General features: G+C 36.9%; 1 protein-coding gene across 2 annotated transcripts in view; it reads right to left on the reverse strand.

Annotated features, from left to right (window-relative positions):
* Positions 1–17604, reverse strand: part of ENKUR (enkurin, TRPC channel interacting protein) — a 31982-nt gene that overhangs the window by 13813 nt on the left and 565 nt on the right. Inside the window, exon 2 of one of the 2 annotated variants that reach the window (XM_033208804.1) lies at positions 3654–3799. In XM_033208804.1, the coding sequence (XP_033064695.1) occupies positions 3654–3799 (146 nt within the window). The remainder of the gene's footprint in view (positions 1–3653; positions 3800–17604) is intronic. The other variant, XM_033208805.1, reaches the window with a different exon arrangement.

Genomic DNA, 17604 nt, shown 5'->3' on the forward strand with positions numbered 1-17604 from the left:
TGCTACTCAGTACTATTTATAATATCCAGATATTTTACCACTTGTATATTTAAGTTTTAGTCATAATACATTTAAATATTTAAGATAGAAGTTCATACTTATCCTCAAACTCCTTGACTTGTGGATATTAAATATGCACAGCTTTTTACCTGTCAATCATGCCTCAATAAAATAATTTTTTAAAAAGAAGAAAAGTCAGTAATTAAAATGGAAATAAATTAAGGGCAACATAATCAATTAGTATGTTGAGAAGGCCAGGCACGGTGGCTCATGCCTGTAATCCCAGCACTTTGGGAGGTTGAGGCGGGCAGATCACTTGAACTCAGGAGTTCGAGACCAGTCTTGGCAACATGGTGAAACCCCATCTCTGCAAAAAATGCAAAGTTAGCCAGGCATGATGGTGTGCACCTGTAGTCCCAGGTACTCAGGAGGCTGAGGTGGGAGGATTGCTTCAGCCTGGGAGGCAGAGGTTGCAGTGAACCGAGATCGTGCCATTGTACTCCAGCCTGGGTGACAGAGTGACATTGTCTCAAAAAAGATCACGTACACAAACACACACACACACATATGAACAGTATATAAATACACGGAAGAAGTATTTCTTGCTTATTGGCCGTTTTTACACAGCCTCTTCAGCTTGATCATTCCCTTTGATCTATTTTGATATAGCCAAATGGTTTGCCACAATGCAAAAACATGAAATAATTTATTTTTAAGAACTGAAAGCAACAGCTATCTTGACAATGCCTTATTACAATTTTAACCCCATCACAATTACTAAGGACTGACTTTATTCATTTACGCATAATTTGACCTTTTTTATGAGTTTATATAACTTTTATTATCAGCAAAGCCAATACTTATTGTTAAGTCTATGAACTGGATTAGCCTCTTGTTAGGGGCTGAGTTATGTCCTCCTGGAATTCACATGTTGAAGCCCTAACCCCCAGTATCTCAGAATGTAACAGTATTTGTAGAAAGGGTCTTTAAAGAGGTAATTAAGTCAAGATGAGGTCATTAGGGGAGGCTCTGATCCAATATGACTGGTGTCCTTAGAAGAGGAAATTTGAACACAGACATACATATGAGGAAGAACATGTAAAGATACAGAGAAAAGATAACCATCTACAAGCCAATGAGAGATGCTTTAAAGAAACCAACCCTGCTGGGTGTGGTGTTGCATGCTTGCAGTCCCAGCTACTTGGGAGGCTGAGGTAGGAGGATTGCTTGAAACCAGGAGTGTGAGGCTGCAGTGTGCTTTCATCATGCCTATGAAGAGCCACCACACACTCTGGCCTGTGCAACATAGACATCTCTAAAAATAAAAACAAACAAAAATACCCCCAAAAAAGGAAAGCAAAAATCAACGAATCCTCTGACACCTTGATATTGGACTTCCAGTTCTCCAGAACTGTCCTCCAGAACTGCCATTGGACTGAGTTTTTAAAGCTCTTGCAAAACTCTGCATGTCTTCCTTTTTTTCTCTCTCTTTTTTTGAGACAAGGTCTCACTCTGTTACCCAGGCTGGAGTGCAGTGGTACAATCATAGCTCACTGCAGCCTCAACTTCCTGGGCTCAGGTGATCCTCCCACCTCAGCCTCCCATATAGCTGGGACCACAGATGTGCATCAGCACACCTAGCTAATTAAAAAAATATTTTTATAGAGATAGGGTCTCACTTTGTTGCTCAGGCTGGTCTCATACTCCTGGGCTAAAGCAATCCTCCTGTCTTGGCCTCCCAAAATGCTGGGATTGCACTCATGAGCCACTGTGCCCAGCCCTAACACCCTGAATTGATGAATTACTCTAAAGGTCAATGAAATTTTGGGTTTGCTTTTGCCTTACAATGTTTATAAAATGATAGGCTTCTTCCTTTATTTCTTATCTGACACAAAGGATATATATATATATATATATATATATATATATATAGGGAGAGAGAGAGAGAGTTGTGTTATATCATATGTTTAACCCTAGAGAGGCTATATGAGGACCCAAGGGATACCAGTGGTCCTAAGGCATTGAAAGCATCAAATTCCTTTTTAAGATTTTCCTATATTCTCAAATGGTATTGTTGGTCATAGAATGCTGGACCACAACAGGCCAAGACTAGAGGAAGATACAAAAGAGACTTCTGAAGTCACGAATGAAGGATGAATGTTGTATTTTCACACTTGCTTCTTCCATCTTGCCATCTTGCCTGATAGTGCCCTTACCCTTTGTTATGAGATATGGGTTGAGAGAGGATTTGGGGACATTAAATACTGCCATAAAAAGAAGTAGTTTCACTTTTGTTAAAACGTACATCCCTAGCTGGGCTTGAGATGTTGCATTATTTCCTTGATGCCAGCAGACATAAAAAGCCAACATTTTGAAGAGACAGACTCATTTCTTCCTGTCCTTTCCTTTTCTTTTTCTTTCTCTTCCCTTCCCTTTTTCCTTCCTTCCTTCTTTCCTTCTTTCCTTCTTCTCTTTCTTTCTTTCTTTCTTTCTTTCTTTCTTTCTTTCTTTCTTTCTTTTCTCTTTCCTTCTTTCCTTTCTCTCTTTCTTTTTCTTTCTTTCTTTCTTTCCTTCCTTCTTTCCTTTCTCTCTCTCTCTCTTTCTTTCTTTCTTTCCTTCTTTCTCTCTCTCTCTTTTTTTTTTTTCAGATGGGGTCTCACTTTGTTGTCCAGGCTGGAAGACAGTGGCTTGATCATAGCTCACTGCAGCTTCGAACTCTTAGGCTCAAGCGATCCTTCCACATCAGCCTCCAGAGTAGCAAAGACTACAGGTGCATGCCACCACACCTAGTTAATGATTTTTAAAAATTTTTTTGCACAGACGAGGTCTTGCTTTATTGCCCAGGTGCTCTCTTTTCTTTATTGCCCTAAGACATCTGGGAAGACATACCTGGGTTGTGAAGAAATTGCTTCCATGAAAACCTGTCACAGATCAATTTTCGTCTACTCTCCCTTTCCCTGATAGCTTTCTTTCCTGAAATCATTCAATAGACTCCATAACTGGGATCAACTCTATAATTTTTGAGGCCCAGTAAAAAATAAAAACACAAGGCTATCTGATAAAAATTTAAAAAATTTTAGTACAGCAAGAGTATAGCATTAAAATAGGCATGGGGCCCTAAGCTGGTTCTACCACTTATTCATGAAACCTCCTCCATTACATCTAACTCATTACAGTCCAGTTGGTCTTAGAGGTCTGGGAGAGTAAAAGCCTATACTCAAAAGTGAGTCTAGTAGTTGCTTCAACAACTGGTAGTAATGGTTGTAATTTTCATCTGTTGGAGAAAAGGCCAGACACAGTTTAGATGCTGGGCAATCTTGCCCATTAGTCAGATACTGTCTCTGGGGTCTTGAATCTTCCTATAATTGTTGTTTATAATTGAAGCTCCACAGCTAGGGACTAAGATGGTGGGGCATGTGGGCTTCATTGGATAGTCCAAACCCAATCAAAAGTCTATTTTGGGAGCAATTTATCATTCTCCATTCTCTTTTTCTACTCCATTCTCTACTTCCACTTTCTCCTAGTCAAATTCTGTTTAATATGAGGTAAAGCTGCTATCACCTGTACACGTGTAATATTCATCAACAATACAATAATAGTTAAATCACTTGCTAAAGCTTTTAATATTAAAAAGAAAGCATGATAAAACCTACTGGGTGGTAGAGTTTTTTCCTTTGAATGTTTCTTTAGGAAATCCTTTGGAGAAGGTACTTCAACTTTTGCTGGTCCCATAGTTTTCATTGCAGTTTTAGCTTTTTGCATGTCATCTTTTACAGTTGCCTTAAAAATGGATATGTACCTAAAATTAAATTTAAAAAGTTGTAGCATTTATATTTCTAGTAAAAATTACTTAAAGTCTAAATTTTACATTTTTAATTTATTTAAGTCTATATTCATATGGAGAAGCATAATCATAAAACATACTTACCTGAGCCCTGTCCATCAGGCTTAGAAAAACTAGATGGAAGCTCTTCTTTAAGAAAGAGGTGCTAGGGCAAAAGTGTTCATAGTATTTCCTTATTATCCTTTGAACATCTGTAGCATTGATAGGGATGTCACCCCTCTCTTCTTGATGTTAGTAATTTGTGTTCTCTTTCTCTCTCTGCTGAACAGTCTGGCTAGGGGTCTATTAATTTTATCAATCTTCTTATAGAACCAGAATTTCATTGATTTTTTCAGTGTTCATGTTTTCCATTTCAATGATATCTGCGCTTATTTTTACTATTTCTTCTTACTTTGGTTTTAATTTGTTTTTCTTTTTTTCCTTTCTTAAGGTACAAGTTTAGGTTTTTTATTTTGAACTTTAATACTTTTGAGGTCTTCTTTGATTTAGAAGTTTGTTTATACATGTTTAGTTTTCATAGATTTGGGATTTTCCAGATACCTAATTGATTTCAGATATATTTCCATTGCGGTTAGAGAATATACTTTGTATGATTTCAATTCTTTTAAATTTTCTGACATTTGTTTTACGGCACAAAGTATGTTCTATTTTAGTAAATGTTATGTATACACTTGAAAAGAAAGTATATTGTGCCACTGTTGGCCGGAGTGTTCTATAAATGACAATTACATCAAACTGAAAGTATCTTCAAATGTACTGTATCCTTCCTGATTTTGTCTATTCTATTAATTATAGGAAAAGAGATGTTAAGATCTCCTACTGTAATTGTGGATTTGGCTCTTTCTTCTTTCAATTAAAAGAGTTTTTGCTTTACGTATTTTGAAGCTTTGTTTGTAGGTGCATAGCATTTAGGATTGTTATATCTTCTTGTAAAACAGATCACTTCATCACTATAAAATGATATTCTTTATTCCTTTTAAAATTCTTTGCTTTAGATTCTACTCTGTCTGATATTATGGTAGCTACTCAGGCATCCCTTTGATTTGCAATAGTATATGTTTTTCCATTCTTGGACTTTCTACTTGTCTGAGTTTTCCTATAGACTGCATAGAAATTTTATTCAGCCAACAATTACTTTTGTTTAGTATGTTTATACAATTCACTTTTAATGTGATTTTAAAAATTTGTTTCTGCTTAAATTTTCCAGCTTGCTGTTTTTTACATATCCCCTTGCTCATTCTTTCCATCTTGCTTTTTGTTTTGTTTTGTTTGGTTTTGTGGAAACTGTAGCTTTCCAGTATACAGGTTTAACTTAGCAGAGCCTACTTTCAAGTAATATTATATAGCATTTTACATATGGTATGAGAAGCTTCAAAAGAATATTGCATCCAACCCCACTCTTGTCCTAGTGTTGTAATATATTTTACTTTTCTGTGTGGTATAAAAATCCATAAATGATTGTGATTATGTTCCCTTTATATAATTATATTTTAAATATATTTGAAAAAATCTTGAATATTTACACATATATTTGCCATTTCCAGTGTTTTTTATTCTGCTGTATAAACCCATATTTCCAACTGATACCATTCCTTCTCCATAAAGGACCTTTTTAAACTTCTGGCTTCCATTGTTTCTAATGATACATTTGCTGTCCTTTTTTCTTCTTCTTCTATATAATTTTTCTTTTTTTCCTCTGGCTGTTTTAAACTTTTTTTCTCTTTATTAATAGTTTTAATAAGTTTGATGATAATGTCTCTTGGTATGATTTTTTTTTTTCTACTTGGGGTTAACTGTGATTCTTGGATTTTTGGGTTTTGAGATTTCATCAAATTTGACAAATTTTTAACCTTTATTCAAATATTTCTTCTGTTTCCTCATCTGTTTTCTCCTCTTCCATGATTCTTTGACTGCTTGATATTGTTCAAGCCTCATTGATTCTCTGCTTTCCTTTTGAGTCTATTTTTTCTCTGTATTTCATTTTGCATTGTTATATTACTGTGTCTTCAAATTCACCTAAATTTTCTTTTTCAGTGTCTTAGCTGCTGTTAATTCAATCTATTACTTATAGCTACAGTTTGTACATGGTATTCTTTATGGTCAGAAGTTAGATTTGGATCTTTCCTTCCATTTCTTTCCCCATCTTGGTTCATGCTTTCTTCTACCTTTTCAATACATGATGAATATTTAAAATAACTGTTTTAAGGTCTTCTCTGCTGATTCTCTCATCTGGGTCATTTCTGTATCTGTCTTTACTATGTTTTCTCTTGGTTATGCATTATATTTTCCTGCTTCTTTGTATGCCTGGTAATTTTTGATTGGATGCCAAACATTGTGAATTTTACATTGTTTGCTGCTGAATTTTTCTCTTCTTTCTCTCTTTTCTGGTGTTCTTTAAATTTTTTCCTTAGCCTTTTTCTGGGATTCAGTTATGATAGTTGGAAGCAGGGTGATCATTTTAAAGCTTGCTTTAAGTGTTAGGGTAATTCCACAAGTGCTTTCAGTCTATTTTGAATTTGGCCCCACTACAGAGGCAATATACTTCTGAGTTCACTACTCAATGCCCTGTGTATTAGGAGGTGTCTCCACCTGGGCTGGTAGAAACACGAACTTTACCTGGCACTACTGCTCTCTGTTGATTATTTCCTTGGCCTTGGTTGTTTCATTACATACATGAGCTATCAACCAAAGACTTTAGGGAAATCCTTGTTCGTATTTCCACAGTCCTGTCTCTATGCAGCTCTCCTCTCTGGTACTCCGTGCTGTGAATTCTAGCAGCTTTGGCCTTCACAAACTCTGAGTTCTGTCTCCTTAACTCAGGGAGACTCTTAGGCTTTGTTTTAATTTTTCCTTCAGGATCTTGGCCTGGAAATTCTCTCCAGAGAGTATGCTGGGGCAATCGTAGGGTTTGCCTCACTTGTTTCTCTTCTCTTATGGATGACTGCTCTGTGTTGTCTATTGTTCAGTGTCTGATAACTATTGTTATCAGATAACTATTGTTCAGTGTCTGATAACTATTGTTTCATATTGTTTTTGTCTGGTGTTCTGGTTATTTAAGTCGAGAAGATAAATTCCATCTTTGGTTGAAAGCAAAAGTTCAGCGATACTGTGTGTAACAACTTGTATTCTCTTCTTCCTTATGTAGATAAACTTATTTGGAGACACATTATTGTTTTTTTCCTTTTAGGAGCCTTACCTCAATCCTGAACTTAAAGGCTGGGAATCAATTATAGTCCAAACTGAATGAGCTCATTAGATACTTTCAAGAAATAATGTTCAAGCCAAATCTATGCCTTAAAATGCCCATAGAAGTTGGGGTTGGCAGATACGGTCTCGTGATTAAGAAAATAATTTCATTTGGGGTAAAAAAAGGTGTCTCTACTCCCACCTCTTTTAAATTTGTAAACCCATGATTCAATATATTTTTGTGTAGGTATATGAACTGAAAGCCTGTCCATTATAGAAAATAAGATACTTTATTTTACATAAACGATATTTTCCAAATTACAAAAATAACATTAATAAGTAAATTAAAATCTAGGTCTCCTCCAGCTCTCCAACAAATTTTCCAGAATAAATTCAATTTCAGTGTTTCTTTCTTTCTTTTTTTTGGTCTGCTCTGTTGCCCAGGCTGAAGTGCAGTGGTGTGATCTTAACTCACTGTAAGCTCTGCCTTCTGGGTTCAAATGATTCTCGTGCCTCAGCCTTCTGAGTACCTGGGACTACAGGCACGCATCACCATGCCTGGCTAATTTTTGTATTTTTAGTAGGGACAGAGTTTCACCACATTGGCCAGGATAGTCTGGAACTCCTGGCTTCAAGTAATCCACCTACCTTGGCCTCCCAAAGTGCTGGGATAACAGATGTGAACCACCGTGCCAAGCCTGTGTTTCTATTTTTGTATGAATTGCAACCAGATTTTAAAAACTTAATATAGTATGATATCTTAATATACATAAAGCTTATTCTTTCTGTTAAATAGCTGCATTTTATTCCATTTTCTGAATGGTGTGGTTTTACTATAAAGATCTAATGGTGACTTTATTAGATAATTGGCTCTATTTTCTTTTAAGTTCAGGGATACATGTGCAGATTTGTTATATAGGTAAACATGTGTTACGGGGATTTGTTGGACAGATTATTTCATCACGCAGGTATTAAGCCTAGTACTCATTACTTGTTTTTCCTGATCCTCTCCCTCCTCCCACCCCCACCCTCCGATAGGCCCCAGTGTGTGTTGTTTCCCTCAATGTGTCCATGTGTTATCATCATTTAGCTCCCACTTTAAGTAAGAATTTAGCAGTATTTGGTTTCATGTTCCAGTGTTAGTTTGCTAAGGACAGTATTACCACAGCATTACACTATTGCGTGGGACTCTGAACTCTGGAGCCTAGGCTGTGTTAGAAAGTTATCCAAATTATTTATTGAGGAGAATTTTTACATGCACACATCTATGTCCTTGCAAAGGACATGATCTCATTCTTTTTTTATGGCTGAATAGTATCCTGTGGTGTATATGTATCACCTTTTCTTTATCCAGTCTATCACTGATGGGTATTTAGTTGATTCCATGTCTTTGCTACTGTGAATAGTGCTGCAATGAACCTAGGCATGCATGTGTCTTTATAATAGAACGATTTCTGTTCCTTTGGGTATATATCCAGTTATGGGATTGCTGGGTTGAATGGTATTCCCATCTTTAGGTCTTTGAGGAATCGCCACATTGTCTTCCACAATGGTTGAGCTAATTTGCACTCCCATCAGCAGTAAGTGTTCCTTTTTCTCCACAACCTCACCAGTATCTTTTGAATAATGGCCATTCTGATTGGTGTGAGATGGTATCTCATTGTAGTTTTGATTTGCATTTATTTAATGATCAGTGATGTTGAGCTTTTTTTCATATGATTGTTGGTTGCATGTATGTCTTCTTTTGAGAAGTGTCTGTTCATGTCCTTTGCCCACTTTTTAATAGCATTATTTGTTTCGTTCTTGTAAATTTGTTAAAGTTTCTTATAGATGCTAGATATTAGACCTTTGTCAGATGCATAGTTTGCAAAAATTTTCTCCCATTCTGTAGGTCGTCTGTTTACTCTGTTGATGGTTTCTTTTCCTGTGCAGAAGCTCTTTAGTTTAATTAGATCCCATATGTCAATTTTTGCTTTTGTTGTCACTGCTTTTAGCATCTTTATCATGAAATCTTTGCCTATGTCCTGAATGGTATTGCCTAGCTTCTATTCCAGGGTTTTTATAGTTTTGGGTTTTACATTTAAGTCTTTAATCCATCTTGAGTTAATTTTTGTATATGGTTAAAGGAAGGGGTCCAGTTTCATTCTTCTGCACATGGCTAGCCAGTTCTCCCAGCACCATTTATTGAAGAGGGAGTCCTTTTCTCATTGCTTGTTTTTGTCAGGTTTGTAAAGGTCAGATAGTTGTAAGTGGACAGTCTTATTTCTGGGTTTCTATTTTGTTCCATTGATCTCTGTGTCTGTTCTGGTACCAGTACCATGATGCTTTGGTTACTATAGCCCTGTAGTATAGTTTGAAGTCAGGCAGTGTGATGGATAATTGGCTCTATTTTCTGTTTATTATCAGAATTATTAGATACAGGCTAAAGATAAGTTATTCTCAAACTAAAATTGTCATCTTCAAAAAATATATCAAAACTGTATTTTACTGCCAATAATCACCATGTAGTAAGTCCCATCATTAAGATAGTAGATTGACATTTTTAAAACCATTTATTTTAAAGGGCACACAAATAAATGATATTGCCCAAAAAGTTGGGATAGTTTGAAAGTGCTTAATTGAGATTTTTTTTTCCTCTAATGGGCAAAATGGGCATCTGATTAACAACTTTTCTTTTTCAATTTTTGGCCAGTATTACTGCAGCATTACACTATTGTGTGGAAGTCTGAACTCTGGAACCTAGGCTATGCTAGAAAGTTATCCAAATTATTTCTTGAGGAGAATTTTTAGATGTACACAGATACCCTTTAAGTCCTCCTACACTTGAAATGAGAGTGTTCAATTCAGGCTCATGTCTATATCAAGTAACTAAATTTTCAAAAATGGATGCCAATTCCTCCCCCAGCCTGGTTGTCTGTCATAGCTCTGCTCTGCACTTACTTGACAACACAGACATATGTCATTGAGTATAATGATGATCTTAGTGCTGCTCAATACCTCTCACAAGCTGTTGAGTGAAATAATACATGGAATATCAAAAGACTATGTAGTTAATGTATTCATCTACATCTGTGCTGTGTAATACAGCCACATGTGGATACTGGGCACTTGAAATGTGGCTGGTGCCACATGCTGAAATCATAGTATTTTAGATATATTGCATTAAATAAACTACATAACATAAATTTTTCCTGTTATTTCTACTTTTAAAAGTGACTATTAGAAACATTTAAATTACATATATGATTCTCATTACATTTCTGTTACACTGTGCTGATCTAGATAGCAGGAAAATCTATCCTTGAATTAAACTATACAGCCAGATAGCTGCACACCCAGAGTACAACACATTGCTGTCTCCAAAACTGCTTTGGTTAAGTTATGTTATCGTACTGGGACACTGATCTATAATGAGGGCAATATTAGACTTACGTAACTCAGTAGATTTAGTGTAAAAGTGCGGCTGAAATCTTTATTATATTACACACATGGTCTCCTCTCTCCATGAATCCTGGAGGAAGTGTATTTGTGGCAGCACACCAAGAACATTTGTGCTCCTCTTTGGCTACTGCTTTGCTTTTGTCTTTGGACAATGTGACTTAGAGTGTAATTGAATTTTAAAGAAGCATGGGAAGCATCTTTCTTCCTTTGTGGGCTGGCTGCTTAACTAATAGGGTCAAATTTGTTTCAGACTTTAAGCAAATGTACATGATTTTAAAGTGTACATTTCATGTAGGTCCTCATTTGTAGCTTTACTCTACTATTCTATCATAAATTTCCCATTTGCTTTGATAGCCTCATCAAAAAATCTCATTGCATTAGAACAAGGTTGTGTATAAACACCAAATAGTATCTGATATACAATAAATTATCAAAAACTAAACAATTATAGATGTTACTGAAACAAAAAAGGCTCAGTTTGTTTAATTGACTCAAGCTAAAAGACTGTGCAAACCAATTAAAGTTATGAGCTTTGGTATTAGATTTGTGTCTCCATCTCAGCCCTTGTTCTTCATCATTGTCTCAACTTCTGGGCCTGAGATTTTTCTTCTCTAACAAGGGGATACTACTACGTATCCTATAAGATTCTTGTGAAAAGAGCAATAACTGGCATATTTTAAATTCTAATACATTGAACATATTGCTATTGATAGTAATAGTATTCTTGTGGTTATGATTATTATTGGATATCCATCCTGATAAAATGTTTTAAAACTGAAACTGTTTAACACTTTACTTGATTTTACCTGTGTCCTGGAAGACACAGTCTGTAAAAATTTGAGTCATCATGTCTAGGTAGTTATAACAGACTGACATATTTCCCTGTCTGCAAAAGTGAATTCTCATATACAATATATTGTTAGCATTGCTTAAGATATTAAACCTTGTTCTGTAACGGAATAATCGAAAAAATGAGTCTAACATTCACAAAAGCTCACTTACACATTTCCTTGGCAACTGATTTTAAGAAATGTTGTTGTCATATTTTCTTGTCTCAACATTTTTGCATATATATGAAATGCCAGAGAAGTGTGCTAATACCTTTTACCACATGTTACATTATATATAGGTTTCTAAATTAGAGGCAGTAACTCAAAATACACATTAAGCCAGTAAATGCAGATGGAAGCCGCAATGTTCCTTGCTGAAAAAAATTCTGTATCTGGTTGTCTGTCCCCTCGTCCATATGCCTGAAGGGAAAGTTGCCTTTTGAATTACCCTGTTAACCACATAGTTTTCCAGGCTTTCAATTCTTCTACATTCTTCAGGTAATTCTATTAATTATAACACATCTTCATTTGTGTGCCTATGATATATATATAAAACATAATATGAATAAATATAAATATATGAGATACATAAGCATGAGAAGGGCAGTTGGACAAAATGTAAGAGATGAAGAGAAGTATTATTGTGGGTCTGCAGAGAGTGCCTAGCCAGATGAAAAACACATTCTAACACTTAAATCCTAACACTAAACACTTAAAACACTAAAATAGTTACTAACACTAATCATAATACTCAGAGACCATATATTGCAGCAATGGGAATTTTAGCATAAAATGTCATCATGCCAAACAAAAAGAGACTTTGGAATAGTCTAGACTTTCTTTGCATATAAGTTAATTAAAAGGGTTACTGCTTTCCTTGATTAAATTCTTGGCTGTAATTAGTTAGCAAAGTGGGTAAGACAAGAAACTCTGGATCAGAAGAAAATGACCATGTCACCTAAGAGTTCCTAATAGTCAAGGAACAGATTTCTCAGCAAAGTCAGATACATAACCATACTTTAAACAAAGAGATGTTATAAAGACTTCAGAACATATAAGTGTTAACAATATTGACACTGCATAAAGCAGAAGGTAGTCCAAGAAGAATGGGAAGCTCCAAAAATGAAACTCTGATTATGTGTTACAATTAATCACAATGAAAAACAGAACCACGTTAAACAAAAACTAGTGGTGTTCACTGCATTAAATATTCTCATTTTCAAAAAGTATGCATGCAGAAATTCTACACTGTTGAGCCTGATGACAATTTCTGTAAGAGTTGTAGAGAGAATTTTTATTACATTCATAGAGAAGCAATGATTACATAAGGCCATTTGGAGTTTCAGGTCACCACAAACGAAAATCAATTAAAAAATAAGATTATTTGATAAATAGATTAGGGAAATATTTTAGACATAATAATTTGCATGTTGATGTTAGCGGAGAATCTTGTTAAATCCTTGTTGATAAGGTAGAGAAATATGAGTTAATAGGTTCACTTTGGTGACTGAATACTCAAAAGTATTGCTACCAGCCTAGAGAGAGGTGTCTGGTAGCCTAGTGAAGTATAAAGCACTTGCTGTGTGATATGGTTTGGCTGTGTCCTCATCCAAATCTCATCTTGAATTGTAGCTCCCATAATTCCCATATGTTGTGGGAGGGACCCAGTGGGAGGTAAGTGAATCATGCGGGTGGGTCTTTCCTATGCTGAACACTTTCCCATGTTCTTGGGATAGTGAATAAGCCACATAAGATCTGATGGTTTCATAAAGAGGTGTTCCCCTGAACACACTCTCTTGTTGGCCACTATGTAAGACGTGACTTTGTTCCTCCTTTACCTTCTGCCATGATTGTGAGGCCTCCCCAGCCATGTGGAAGGAACTGTGAGTCAAACCTCTTTCCTTTATAAATTACCTAGTTTTGGGTATGTACTTATTAGCAGTGTGAGAACAGACTAATACAATAAATTGGTACCAGTAGAGTGGGATGCTGCTATAAAGATATCCAAAAATGTGAAAGTGACTTTGGAACTGGGTAACAGACAGCAGTTGGAACAGTTTGGAGGACTCAGAAGGGGACAGAAAGATGTGGGAAAGTTTGGAACTCCTAGAGACTTGTTGAATGGGTTTGACCAGAATGCTGATAGCGATAAGGACAATAAAGTCCAGGTTGAGGTGGTCTCAGATGGAGATGAGGAACTTGTTGAGAACTGGAATAAAGGTGACTCCTGCTATGTTTTAGCAAAGTGACTGGTGGCATTTTGCCCCTGCCCTAAAGATTTGTGGAACTTTGAATTTGAGAGAGATGATTTAGGGCATCTGGTGGAAGAAATTTCTAAGTGGCAAAACATTCAAGAGGTGACTTGGGTGCTGTTAAAAGCATTCAGTTTTATGTATTCACAAGGATATGGTTTGGAATTGGAACTTTTGTTTAAAGGGAAGCAGAGCATAAAAGTTCAGAAAATTTGCAGCCTGATGATGCAAAAGAAAAGAAAAACCCATTTCCTGAGGAGAAATTCAAGGCAACTGCAGAAATTTGCATAAGGGGAAGCCAAATGTTAATAGCCAAAACAATGGGGAAAATGTCTCCAGAGCATGTCAGAGGTCTCCACAGCAGCCCCTCCCATTACAGACCCAGAGACCTAGGAGGGAAAAATGGTTTCACGGGCTGAGCCCAGGGCCTTGCTGCTTTGTGCAACCTTGGGACTTAATGCTCTGAGTCCCAACCATGGTTAAAAGGGGCCAACATAGAGCTCACACCATTGCTTCAGAGGGTGCGAGCCCCAAGCCTTGGAGGCTTCCACATGGTGTTGGGACTGCAGGTGCACAGAAGTCAAGAATTGAGGTTTGGGAACCTCCACCTAGATTTCAGAGGATGTATCAAAATGTCTGGATGTCTAGGCAAAGATGTGCTTCAGAGGCAGAGCCCTCAAGGAGAACCTCTGCTAGGGCAGTGTAGAAGGGAAATGTGGAGTGGAAGCCCCCCACATAGAGTCCCCACTGGGGCACCACCTAGTGGAGCTGTGAGAAGAGGGCCACTGTTCTCCAGACCTCAGAATGATAAATCCACCAAGAGCTTGCACTGTGTACCCAGAAGAGCTGCAGACACTCAATGCCAGCCCATTAAAGCAGCCAGAAGGGGGTCTGTACCCTGCAAGGTCATAGGGGCAGAGCTGCCCAAGACCATAGGAACCCATCTCTTGCATCAGTGTGACCTGCATGTGAGACATGGAGTCAAAGGAGATCATTTTGGAACTTAAAGGTTTAATGACTGCCCTATTAGAATCTGGACTTGCAAGGAGCCTATAGCCCCTTTGTTTTGGCCAATTTCTGCCATTTTGAAAGGTTATATTTACCCAATATCTGGACCCCCATTGCATCTGGGAAGTATCTAACTTGCTTTTAATTTTACAGGCTCATAGGCAGAAGGAACTTGCCTGGTCTCAAATGAGACTTTGAACTATGGACTTCTGAGTTAATGCTGAAATGAGTTAAGACTTTGGGGGACTGTTGGGAAGGCATGATTGGTTTTGAAATGTGAGGACATGAGATTTGGGAGGGGCTGGGGTAGAATGATACGGTTTGGCTGTGTCCCCACCCAAATCTCATCTTGAATTGATGAGATCCTGTAATTCCCACATGTCATGGGAGGGACCTGGTAGGAGGTAATTGAATCATGGGGGTGGGTTTTTCCTGTGCTGCTCTCATGATAGTGAATAAGTCTCATGAGATCTGATGGTTTTATAAAGAGGAGTTCCCCTGCACACACTCTCTTGCCTGCCACCATGTAAGATGTGACTTTGCTCCTCCTTTGCCTTCTGCCATGATTGTAAGGCCTCCTCAGTCATGTGGAACTGTGAGTCAATTAAACCTCTTTTTAAATATAAATTATCCAGTCTTGAGTATGTCTTTATTAGCAGTGTGAGAACAGACTAATATACCATGTTCAATGATAGATAAGAGATATAAAAGACATACTTATTAAATTTGCAAATGACACAAAGCTGGGAAGAATGGTTAACAGAATGTATAAAAGATTCAAATTCAAAATGATCTCCATAGATTAATGAGTTGAGATAAAAAGGAATCAGCTACATAATTAGAGGATGGGAGAGACCAACCTTAGTCAAAATCCATACAGGGTATTTCAATGTGAGCCAACAGTTGGACACGACTGTCAAAATGCTTATGGAAGCTTAGGCTGAATGGATGAAAATATTGTGCCAAGAATTACGCAAAGGAGACAATGGTTTCATGGAATGTTCAGACCATAACTGGAATATTGCTTTAAACGAAATGGAAAGAGGGAATGACTGGAGATATTCAATAACTGCAGACATCAATAAAGGGTGATAGGCCAGGCACAGTGGCTCATGCCTATAATCATAGCACTTTGGGAGGTAGAGGTGGGTTGATTACTGGAGGTCAGGAGTTCAAGACCAGCCTGGCCAACATGGTGAAACCCCGTCTCTACTAAATGTACAAAATTAGCCGGGCGTGGTAGCAGGGGCCTGTAATCCCAGCTACTCGGGAGGGTGAGGCAGCAGAATCGCTTGAATCCAGGAGGCAGAGGTTGCAGTGAGCCGAGATGGCGCTATTGCACTCCAGCCTGGGCAAAAAGAATGAAACTCTGTCTCAAAGAAAATTAATTAAAAAAAAAAAAAAAAGGGTGACAGATTTGGTGAAAATCTTGGAAACCATCTTATGCATCATGAGTAACTCAGATTTTGAAAGCTGAATCATGACTTCCCATTGACTTTGAGACTTTCATAACTTAAGTCTCAGCCAATAGTTCAACTGCAGAAAAGTGCCCTTCATCCGATTTTGGTCACATACATTCATCTTCTAAGTTCTCAGTATCTTCATCTCTCATTAGGGTTTTCAATGATAAATTTTAGTGTTCATATTTCAGTTCCCCAAAAAGACTGTAAACTGTGAGGCGTGGGAGATCAAAAGGCAGGCAGTTGTCAGAATCTTGACAGTGTAAATTGACTTTAACTTAACAGAAATGATTCTTGTGGCATCACATTTGGGTGCCTCTATTTCCTCCCATCATAAATCTTTCTTCTACTCATTTCTTCATAGTAAAACCAAGAAGTCTGTGCTATCACTCCAACAGCACCAAGAACAGATATACTAGTGCAATATTATACACATAATTGGGGCTCCATTAATGCTTGCCAAATGAATAAAGACTGTTCCTATAAATGTTTTCGGGAAAAAAAAATCATCTAGATGCAGTAAAACTTTTCAATTTGCCAAAGAACAGAGTACCTACTTAATAACACTCAAATTCAATATTCTATAGAAATGCAATCTACCAGTGTGTTACAGAGAGGAGGAGTTTTATCTCGTGTAATATGCAGGAATTTGAAGCCAAAAGTTGGTGTAGACAATTTGAACTCTACTCATAAATTCTGCAACCGTGCCATAACTTACTTTACATTCCTCTTTCCAATCTCCAGATTTTGATATGCTGATGGAAAAGTAATAATAGTTACTGCTCTAGTTTAAATCAAATATTTAAAGTTGAAGAAGCTGCCTACTTGTTGAGCTATTACCCTAATACTAGTAAAAATAATTGACCATTAGATCTAAAAGGGGCCTTGGATATTATCTAGTACATTTATCTCACAGATCAGTAAACAAATGAAACTTTATGCAAGATCACAAAGACAATTAATCGCTAGGCCTGATTTTCAGTCCAGTCCTTTTTAAATGTGGTTTTCACTTGCATATCGACAAGGGTGATGGTAAAAGACAGGAAACATTTCAAGTACTAGGAGAGCTGAGATTTTCTCCACTACTTTCTTTGCTCCCCACAGATTTAAGTTAAGTTCTAAGAAGTCCCTACAGATGGGAGTAACTGAAGTGCTTCCTTTGCACGTTTTTGAGATTTGGAGAATATAAGCGGTTCTAAGACCTACGTAAAATTTCAATTCAATTACATATTTTTGGTTCATTATCTATCCACCAAGTCTTCCTTCCATTAAACCATTAGATCTGAAAAAGTCCTTAGAAACTGCCTAATAGTAGTAGATATTTCGTTTCACTGATCAAAAACCTGAGGTTCAAGAGCAAATGTAAATTTATATTTCATAAAAATCTTGGGGGAAAAGATAAGTACTATCCCATTAGAGAGGGAGAAGTAGTGCAGTTAGAAATACAACACCGAACTCCTGAACCCAAACATCAAGTATACTTAAACAAGATAACAGAATTGTTATTTTTCTCTTTTCAACAACATGAAACTTCGTGCTATGTTGTATACATATCACGTATAATTAAATTACATAATAATCAT

The sequence above is a fragment of the Trachypithecus francoisi genome, unplaced genomic scaffold (genome assembly GCF_009764315.1).
Source record: "Trachypithecus francoisi isolate TF-2019V2 unplaced genomic scaffold, Tfra_2.0 Lachesis_group9, whole genome shotgun sequence".
In the NCBI taxonomy this organism is placed as follows: domain Eukaryota; kingdom Metazoa; phylum Chordata; class Mammalia; order Primates; family Cercopithecidae; genus Trachypithecus; species Trachypithecus francoisi.